The 10,667-nt window shown below is 37.5% G+C and overlaps 1 protein-coding gene across 1 annotated transcript; it reads left to right on the top strand.

Annotated features, from left to right (window-relative positions):
• The first annotated feature begins 4,613 nt into the window (after nt 1-4,613).
• Nucleotides 4,614-5,983, top strand: LOC111796823 (transcription factor MYB8-like). Its single transcript, XM_023679589.1, has 3 exons — nt 4,614-4,832; nt 4,912-5,041; nt 5,271-5,983. The coding sequence occupies exons 1-3, from the start codon at nt 4,700-4,702 to the stop codon at nt 5,848-5,850; spliced, it is 843 nt and encodes a 280-aa protein (XP_023535357.1). The 5' UTR covers nt 4,614-4,699; the 3' UTR covers nt 5,851-5,983.
• The last annotated feature ends 4,684 nt before the right edge of the window (nt 5,984-10,667 follow it).

Raw genomic sequence — 10,667 nt, 5'->3', positions numbered from 1 at the left:
ACATCTTTCGTTCTCCTCTCCTGTTTTTTTTTGTTTGAGTTTGAGGTCGTTACCTTGCGGGATCTCCCCGTTTTCAATTTTAAAGAAATAGCTCGAGTGAAAAATCTGATCTTTAGTAATAGCAGTTGGTAAGGCGAAATGGGGCCATCCTAGCCCGAGTACTCACTAAACACCAATGCATGCTCTTGTTCTCCTCTCCGGTTCTTTGTTTGAGTTTGAAGTCGTTATCTTGCGGAATCTCCCCATTTTCAATTTTAAAAAAAATAGCTCGAGTGAAAATCTGACCTGTTGGTAAGGCGAAATGGGGCCATCCTAGCTTGAGTGCTCACTAAACACCAATGCATGCTCTCGTTCTCCTCTCCTGTTCTTTGTTTGAGTTTGAAGTTGTTACCTTGTGAGAGCTCCCCGTTTTCAATTTAAAAAAAATAGCTCGAGTGAAAATCTGATTTATTAGTAAGGCGAAATGGGGTCATCCTAGCCTGAGTGCTCACTAAACACCAACACATGCTCTCGTTCTTCTCTCCTGTTTTTTGTTTGAGTTTGAGGTCGTTACCTTGCGGGAGCTCCCCGTTTTCAATTTTAAAGAAATAGCTTGAGTGAAAATTTGATCTTTAGCAATAGTAGTTGGTAAGGCGAAATTGGGCCATCATAGCCCGAGTGCTCACTAAACACCAATGCATTCTCTCGTTCTCCTCTCCTGTTTTTTGTTTGAGTTTGAAGTCGTTACCTTGCGGGAGCTTCCCGTTTTCAGTTTTAAAGAAATAGCTCGAGTGAAAATTTGACCTTTAGCAACAATAGTTGGTAATATGAAATAAGGCCATCCTAGCTCGAGTGCTCACTAAACCCCAACACATTGCTCACTGTTTCTCGAGAAACGTTCTATTCCTTTTCGATTTCAAATTCGAATTTCCATTTCATTGTTTTGACCAATTCTTTCTATCATTTATGAAAATCTTTGATTAACTTTCATTCATTTCTTCTTTAAGTTGATCTTCAAGTTATTAGTGGAATTAGTCCTCCATATCATGAACCAAATTGAGTATCCAAGCTATTAAAAATTGATATCAAGAATTTAATTGGATTCATGTTGTTGGTACCATAAGTTGTTGAACTTTGAAGGAAGATGTTGTAAGCCTCTTTCTAAGGCCACATAATAAATTTTGCAAAACTTCAAAATTTATAAATGTGAATGAGAGGAACAATAATCTCATACTGTTCAAATTTTTGCACATTAAATGCTGTTCATTCAAACTGGGTAACAAACGGCCAGCATACAACGATGCTACCCGTTTTCTTTTCTTCCTCATTCCGGCATGATCAAAGAAGCTATGATTGACCTGATCGACAGTACCAATTACGGCTTCCAAGCCCACTTTCTGAGCTTGCGAGCACTCGAGTCAACGGATCCGCTTAAGAAAACAAATCAAACTAGTATCTCTCCCCTTTTCTTTTAGCGTGCACAGTTTGCTTTTTTCATATCATATGAAATTATATTCATTCTTTATTGTCTGAAAATGACTTCTAAATTATTAAGAAATGAAAATTATGAGAGAAAAAGTGTTCTTAGTGGGTCTACTCGGTATCTGACCAAAGTTAAATTACACGTTTAGTCTTTAAAATTTAGGTCAAGTTTCGACAAATTTAGATATTTAAATGTTAAAAACTTATTCAACACAAAAACGAAATACTTTGAAAAGTTTAGAGACTTATTAGACATTAACATAAAAATTTATAATTTAACCGTTTGATTTATTTGCTTAATTACATCTATAAAATTAAATTTACGACAAAGGGTGTTTATTAATGATATTTCGAGGTTATCATATATAAATTAAATGTCCGTGTGGAGTATTTAAAAATATGATATCACTTAGCGACTATGATAGACAGATAATGTAAAATATGTGTTTAGTTTATGAATTTACAGTCAATATGAACATAATTTAACAATTAAAATATGACGTTTGGAAGTAAAATCAATTTAATTATTAATTTAAATGATTATACATTTTTTATTTACAAAAAATATATGTTAATAATGATATTTATCGAGTGAAAATGAAATCGGGATATTGGATATTGTAATCCTAATTTTAAAAAGAAAAATGTCTCGACCAAATCTAACCATCGTCTCCCGACTCTCTCTCGAATTTACTAGATATTCTGTAGTTCCCATATAACTATACCCTCTAGCTCACTCATTGTAAGATCCTACGTCGGTTGGAGAGAGGAACTGAACGTTCCTTATAAGTTGTGAAGCCTAGCTCGCAACCCGCATTTCGTCTCGCCCACGCACGTGCATAAAACCCTCCATTTTCCCAGACCCAAAGTTCCATCAGCACAATCGACAATCAGCAGTCCAACTTCCATAGCCACGACCAAACGCCCAACCCGTTGCCTCGACCTAATCCAACAACAGCTCCAAATGTTGACCCGCACCTCAACTCGAGTCGTTAGCAGCCTCAAACATCGACCTACACCTTGACTCGACCCACATTCGTTAGTCACTTCCCCTAACCGCAACTTGCAAGCGGCTCGCACCCAACTGTCCCCTCAGCTTGGTGGCCCCGACTCAGCTTGTGCAACTTTCTTAAGCTCGGCTTGGCTTAAACAACCTTGTTCGGTATTTTGGACCTCTTCCAACTATTTTGGAGCAATTTTTATACTTTTGGAGACGTTTGAGGTACGACTGCTATTTTGTCAATATAAAATTTATGGAGCCAATTTGGACTAATTGAGGGAGTTACGTGATTTAATTCCTTAGAGATGTTCTAAGTATAATATCATTGAACGTCATAGGTATGTTGGATGAAAATGTCCCACATTGGTTAATTTAGGGAGTGGTCATGGGTTTATAATCAAAGAATACCCTCCCCATTGGTATGAGGCTTCTTGGGGAAGCTCAAAGCAAAGCCATGAGAGCTTATGCTCAAAGTGGACAATATCATACCATTGTGGAGAGTCGTATTCATCTAACAAGGTATACTCAGATCTCCACGAGTGGGATCCAATGAATATCAACGATCTTATTGTTGGAACGTCTTTTGTGGCTAATCTACGCGTTATTACTTGTATGATGTGATATCATATTCATGTACCATGTTTTGGACCTTATGTATGTTACGGTCACAGAATGCTTCCATAATATTCATGTACCATGTTTTGGACCTTATGTATGTTGTATGTTACGATCACAAAATGCTTCCATAATATATTTTGTATAGACACATACACTATGATATGATACATGTTCCTTTGCACTAAATATTTTGTATAGACACATACACTATGATATGATACATGTTCCTTTGCACTAACTTATAGTCAGACCTAGATGGTACGTATACGAGCCCACCTAGCGGATTCATGCGCTCGTACATAAATTACGTATAGAGAAATACTATGCATCTAACCCTACCCTGAAAAAGAAAGTAGAGCTTGTTGGATGAAAGACTCACCTCGACTAATTTAGGGAATGATCATGAGTTTATAATCAAGAAATACTATCTTCATTGGTGTGAGACCTTTTGGGAATAAGCTCAAAGCGGACAATATCATACCATTGTGGAGAGTCGTGTTCATCTAACATGATATCAGAGCCATGCCCTAAACTTAACCATGTCGAACAATCCTCAAATATCGAACAAAACAAATATCGAACAAAAGTATTGTGAGCTTCGAAGGCATAGTAAAAAATGACTAAGACTCCAAAAGAAAAGGAGTCAAGCCTCGATTAAGGGGAAGCCCAAAGCCAAGCCAAGCCACGAGAGCTTATGCTTAAAGTGGACAATATCTCATTAACAACAAATTTCAAAAGCCCATTCCATAATATTATCCTCTCAATATCCCGAATATATGATGAGAACCCACATCAGCATCAATGAAAACATGAACATTTCTTACAAAGGTGTGGAAACCTCTCCCTAACAAATTCATGAGGCAGACGATGATACGTAACTGGCTAAGGTGGACGGTGGGTTTGGGTTTAGGTTGTCACAAATGGTATTAGAGACAAGCATCGAGCGGTATGCCAGCGAGAACGCTGAGCATGCCTTGCAAGAAAATCTCTCCCTAACATACGAGTAGACCAAAGCGGACAATATTTGCTAGTGGTGGGTTTGAGTTGTTACAAATGATATTAGAGCCAAACATGGGGCGGTTTGCCAACGAAGACACTCAACATTCCTTATAAAGATATGAAAACCTCTCCCTAACACACGCTTTAGGTTAACAGCGATATATAACAAACTAAAACAGACAACATCTACTAACCGTAGCAGTGGACATAGACTGTTACATATATATTCTCATCAGTAATGGATACAAATACAAACCATCTTTCTGTTTCGAAACGCAATTTCAAACCCGTTCGAAAGATTCAAACTTTTTTTAAACTGGATCGATGATTCGAGGAAGCTAATGATTGTTAAAGTTTAGGTTTTTATTGCCATAAAAACAAGAGAGAGAAAGAGAGGCAAAAAAGTCGGACACTTTATGAAAGAAGAGAAAGAGAGAGAGAGAGAGTGTTGTGGGATTTGACCAAGTTGGTAAGATAGATTGAAAGACAAGTGGTTAGTGGTTACACACAGCCACATATAACTTCCCTTTGCCCTTTCCCTTCTTCCAAATATATATCCCTTTCCTTCTTACTCAAACTCCCTCTTCTTCTTCCTCTTCCTCTTTCGGGTTCGGGTTCGCGATGGGACGATCCCCGTGCTGCGAGAAAGCCCACACCAACAAAGGCGCGTGGACCAAAGACGAAGATCAACGCCTCATCGACTACATCCGCCTCCACGGCGAGGGCTGTTGGCGTACCCTCCCCAAGGCTGCAGGTACCATCATCATCATCATCATCATCATATACCCTTTTCTCTCGTCCCCATTCATTCACTAATTCGATTTGGGTTTCAGGGTTGCTTCGATGTGGAAAAAGTTGTAGGCTTCGATGGATCAATTACCTCCGCCCTGATCTCAAACGAGGCAATTTCACTCAAGATGAAGACGAACTCATCATCAAACTCCATAGCCTTCTTGGAAACAAGTCAGTAATTTTCCATAATTTTGCGTTCTTTTGTTATTGAGATTGTTGAGAATGGTTGGGACGGAGTTCACATTAACTAATTTAAGGAATGATCATGAGTTTTAAGTAAGGAATACCGCTCAAAATGAACAATATCATGTCATTGTGGAGATTCGTGATTCTTAAAGATTTGTTCGATCTAATTCTGATTTGGGTTTTTTTTTTTTTTTATGAATTTTGGAAAATTTAGATGGTCGGTGATTGCGGGTCGCTTACCAGGAAGAACAGACAATGAAATCAAAAACTATTGGAACACTCACATCAAGAGAAAACTCATTAGCCGTGGCATTGATCCACAAACCCACCGCCCTCTCAACGAACCCACCGCCGTCTCCACCCGTTTGCCTTACCGGAATCCCAACAATTCATCATCTTCCTCCTCCTCTGTTCCAACAGCAGAGCTTCCAATTCCGAAGCCAGCAACAATCAACGTGCAGTCGTCCGAAGTAGACGAAGAAGGCAGCGGCACGACAACGGAGATGGAGCCGCCACTGCCTACGGCAGCATCCACGGCGGAAGCCCATGTGAAGACAGAGTTGAATTTGGAGCTCTCAATTGGGTTGCAGCCATTTCAGGCGGAGGCAACAAGGGGGTCTCTGGGGAGCTCGGCGGAGTCGAGATTGAGAGATAGAAGGTCGTTCGGGTCGGTGTGCTTGTGCTGGCAATTGGGGTCGGAGAACAGCGGCGGGGGCGGCGAGTGTTGCCGGAATTGCGAGAGCTCATATGGGTGGGTGTTTGGGATCCGGGCAAGTGCTTTGGGTTCTTCATAGACGCATTTTCACAAACAGGTTGTGGGATATGAGAGAATAATGAGAAATGTAAGTGTTTCCCACTTTTAGGTAAAATTAAATTATTGTAAGGTAGATATATAAATATTGTAGATTGACAAAATTATATATTCACTCAAAAAAAATAAAAAAAAAATAATAAAAAATAATAATAATTTTGATAAAGAAAATATGTAAAAAAATCCATATTTGCATAATATCCTCTTGGTTAATAAAAGAGGTTTGATGTAAGTGATATAATTACTTTCATGGTAATTTTTAGGTATTTTTATAATTAAATAATTACTTTTTTTTTCTCGTAAAAAAATAATTAATTAATAATATAGACAATAGATTACATCATCAAATTTGAAATAGACTGTGCTATGCTCAAATTGGTGAACGATGATATTTAAATATTAAAATTTTTATTTTATTTTATTTTAGTATGAGAGAGTTTCTTATGAAGTATATCAATGAATATTCTATTTTAAAAGTTAAAATATTGGCTTCTTATTTTGAATTGACAATTATTTATTTATTTATATATTTTTATTATTTTATTATTATTTAAAGTGAATTAATAATTAATATAAAAAGAAAAGAAACAAAAAAAGAGACATTTTGTGTGGCTCTCTTCCATTGCAACACAAAAATTGGTGGAGGGAATTTGGTAATGTGGAAAGTGTCAATTCCCAACCCAATAAGCCATGTTTTTTTGTTTGGTTTAAATTATATATATATATACATATATATATACATACATACACATGGCTCGGGAGAAAAAAGGTTCATTTTTTTAGGGTATCCCCGAAAACAGATCCAGTGGAGACAGGGTGGAGCCTGTAGCTCAGAGGATTAGAGCACGTAGCTATGAACCACGGTGTTGGGAGTTCGAATCCCTCCTCACCCACAACCAACCATAAAGGAAAGGACTTTTCCCTCTAGGGTAGGAAAATCATGATCGAGATAGTGGACCCAAAACTATGGAACTTGGGTGTGGTGGGTCTTTTATCGAAAAATGGAATAGCCGACCTTATCTTTTTATGTTTTCTTTTTCGTTGAAGGGTTAAGGGCCGGTTCCGTTATAAATTAAATATGTATACCCAACTCAAATCAACATATTTTTTGTTTTACACCCCGTAATTATATATATATTGAACTTTTGATCATTTGATCGATAATATAATATCTTAAATAATTGAGTTATGTTTAAATTAACAATAATAAATTATTTGAAAGGGTCTCATTCTTTTAATATTTATTTGCAAGTCGAAAAAATTAGGGTTTGAATAAGAAGAGAGAGTTGTCGAAGTAGGTGGGGATTAGGAGTTAACTAGCACATGACTTTAGTCGCGTTCATTCATCTAGTTTGAATAATATTACATTTATTTGATCATATTCAACGTCCAACAACATCGATACACCGAAAATACTTCTTTAATTTCAAACATAGACTTAATGTTAAGATACAAATTTAATTTCCAAGTTTCTCACCCATTAATTCATGTTCGTGAAAGCAAGATATTCATATTCTAAAAGAGTTATCGTTATGAACATACACGTGACGATGTATGAACACTTACTCTAGTGATCTAGTGGGTAGGGTTTAGAAATTTTGCCCCATTTGTTTTTAATTTTGGTGGAGTGGGTAGGATTATGTGTGCGCATTTAATAAAAATGTAATATTCATATGACTCGAGAACTCGAGAATCCGATTAACTTGAACTACCCAATCAAAACTATAAAGGTTGGGTTGACCCAACCAAACTCTACCATATTTTTAAGATTATTATGAAAATTAAAAGTATTTGATATTTGTAAGTAATGTTAGTGATGCACGTGACTTATGAATGTTTGATATTTAAGTTTTATGAGATTCTAGTTATTCATGTAGCATGTATTTAGAAAAGTAGATTTAAAAAAAAATAATGAAAAAAAAAAGAACGACCCGACAACCTAACTCAACCCCTAAATAGAGTGTTGAGTTAGGTTGGATTGTGAACTCTATTCGAGTCACTCTGGTGTAACATTTCAAACCCACCGCTGGCAGATATTGTCCGCTTTAGCTCGTTACGTTTTACCATTAGCCTCACGGTTTTAAAATGCATATAGGAAGAGGTTTCTACACCCTTATAAGGAATGCTTTGTTACCCTCTCCAACTAATGACGATGATACGTAACGGGCTAAAGCAGATAATATCTATTAGCGGTGGCCCCGAGCTGTTACATCTGTTCACCAATCCAACTCAACCCCTAAATAGAGGGTTGAATTAGGTTTGATTGTGAACTTTACTCGAGTTTCTTTGATCACCAACCCAACCCAACCCAACCCCTAGGTTGAACTGTGAATTCTATTTGGGTCAACCTGGTCACCAATCCAACTCAACCCCTTAACAGAGGGTTGGGTTAGGTTGAATTTTGAATTCTATTTAGGTTTCTCTAGTCACCCACACAACTAAACCCCTAAATAGGGGGTTGTGTTAGGTTGGATTGTGAACTCTAATGGGGTCACTCTCGTCACCCATCTAACCCAACCCCTAAATAGAGGGTTGGATTAGGTTTGATTGTGAACTTTACTCGAGTTTCTTTGGTCACCAACCCAACCCAACCCAACTCCTACGTTGAATTGTGAAATCTATTCGGGTCACTCTGGTCACCAATCCAACTCAACCTCTAAATATAGGGTTGAGTTAAGTTGAATTTTGAATTCTATTTCGGGTTCTCTAGTCAGTGACCCTAAGGAACCCCTAAATAAGAGGTTGTGTTAAGTTGGATTGTGAACTCTATTTTGATCACTCTGGTCGGTAGCCAATTCAACCCAGCCCCTAAATAGAGGGTTGGATTATGAACTCGAGTCGAATTTCTGTCGTCACCAATCTAATCCGACCCTAAATAAAGGGTCGGATTAGGTTTTCTCAAACTTAATTTGTATACAACCATAATGAAAAAAGAATTGAAGGGTAAAACAAAGGATTTGTCGTTGTCAAGCAATGGCAACACATGATGAACCATATTGTATATGTTATGATATATGAATAAAGTATTAATTAATTAATGACTCTATTTTAGTTGGGGTTTGAGTTCTAGAAGGCCTTTGGGTTGCTCAAAGGGCTAAAATTTAATTTTGTTTTATTTTGTAATGATAATAATGTATATTAGTGGGAATAGGCAAAAACCTACCAAACATTATCTAATTGCCCCTTACCCAATTCTTTTATTGTTTGATGGGATCTTCTTACCATCCTTGCTCACGTTTATGGAATCTTTTTCTTTTCTCTCTCTCGTGTTTTAGGGTTAAAACAATACCGCGTTAAGTTCATATTGTATGATTGAGATGTCTCGGTTGATTATTAGAGTCGAAAAATGTAACCACAGGTAATCATGATTCACGGTGCAACCTACTTTTAGTGGCTGTTCTCTAGACTCTAATTTTTTTTTCTGGATAAGGTTGGATGCGTAGTATTTCTCTGCACATGGTTCACGCATGCATACATTAACCCACTAGATAGACTCGTATAAGTACCTCTAGGCTTGACTATGGGCTAGCACACGGTCACGTTGTCGAAAACCAACAAAAAAGAAAGAAGTGTGTATTGTATCATAGGTGCACATTCGTACGACATATGTTGGAGAAGTATCATGTACTCATGACTCTAACATGTACGAGGTTCCATATTTTCAAATCATAGTACATAGTTACAATGCACATCATGACGTAACTTTCTTATGAGACATGCATGCGTGAACATGAAATATTATTCATTCTTAACATATGTAACTCATCAAATGTCTCATAGCGTAATACGTGAACATGGTAGCATACATATATGGATTACATACTAGAAGTACATGTTATTCATGCAACAAATCAATCCATCCAACCTAATCCGAAGGCGTTTCAGTAGTCAGATCATTTACATGTAGACCCAAGTCGAAGTCACTAATATCCCGTGTTGATATTTGTTGAATCCCACTTGTCGAGATCTGAGTATACCAATGTCACTATTCCTACCGGGTGTCCAACAATAGTTCTAGAGAATGCTAGCCTGACCAAAAAAAGAACCTAGGAGGTGTGCGAATCGACTAGTGGGCTCATACTCGCACGTGTAGGCCGTGTGTAGAATAGTACATACATATCCAACTAACCGCTTAGGATAGTCGCCTAAGGGAATACAAATTAAAAGGATAGGTCCCATTCATTATTGTATGTATTTGCATCTAACCCTAATAGTGGGGGCACTTACTGAGTGTTTCTTAAAATACTCAAGCTACGTGCTACTTCTATTTTAGGTAAAGGAAACCCCTCTACAGCTGACGATGACATCGCAAATCGAGACCATAATACATGCATAAGATAATACATATTTGGAGAGAGAGGAGAGTATGATTGGAAGAGAGGAGAGAGAAGAACATGTGGTATGTTTGGAGTTAGGTAACCCTATGAGTGATTGAGAAATAATTGAAAAGTGGAAAAGAGTTGGTTAGTTTAAAAGGTAAGATAGAGTTAGGGGTGGTGGGGGACACATCATACACTCCAAACTACCCTACCCTACCTATCTACCTATCTACCTAGGTGGCAAAAACAAAATAAAAGGAATAAGAAGCCATGTGGTCTATCGTCTTCGAAACCGAACCTCCTGACCATGAGCTAGAAAACACCTCGACGAGCTGGATCAAACTAACATTGAGCTAGAAAATTTAGTGATTTTGGCTTTGACTAACAAGGTGGGTATAACGTCTCAAGCTCATCACTAGTAGATATTGTCCTCTTTGGGCTTTCCGTTTCGATCTTTCGCTCAAAGTTTATATACCCTTAT

Source organism: Cucurbita pepo, chromosome LG06 (assembly GCF_002806865.2).
Source record: "Cucurbita pepo subsp. pepo cultivar mu-cu-16 chromosome LG06, ASM280686v2, whole genome shotgun sequence".
Classification (NCBI taxonomy): Eukaryota; Viridiplantae; Streptophyta; class Magnoliopsida; order Cucurbitales; family Cucurbitaceae; genus Cucurbita; species Cucurbita pepo.
Note: the sequence above shows the minus strand (reverse complement) of the source record. Positions and strands in the feature narration are given on the sequence as shown.

Bases quoted from the DNA above. Each gene is read 5' to 3' on its own strand.
- LOC111796823 (XM_023679589.1), top strand. From the start codon at position 4,700: ATGGGACGATCCCCGTGCTGCGAGAAAGCCCACACCAACAAAGGCGCG. The intron at 4,833-4,911 runs GTACCATCATCA...TTTGGGTTTCAG, and splicing joins TACCCTCCCCAAGGCTGCAG to GGTTGCTTCGATGTGGAAAA. The intron at 5,042-5,270 runs GTCAGTAATTTT...TGGAAAATTTAG, and splicing joins CATAGCCTTCTTGGAAACAA to ATGGTCGGTGATTGCGGGTC.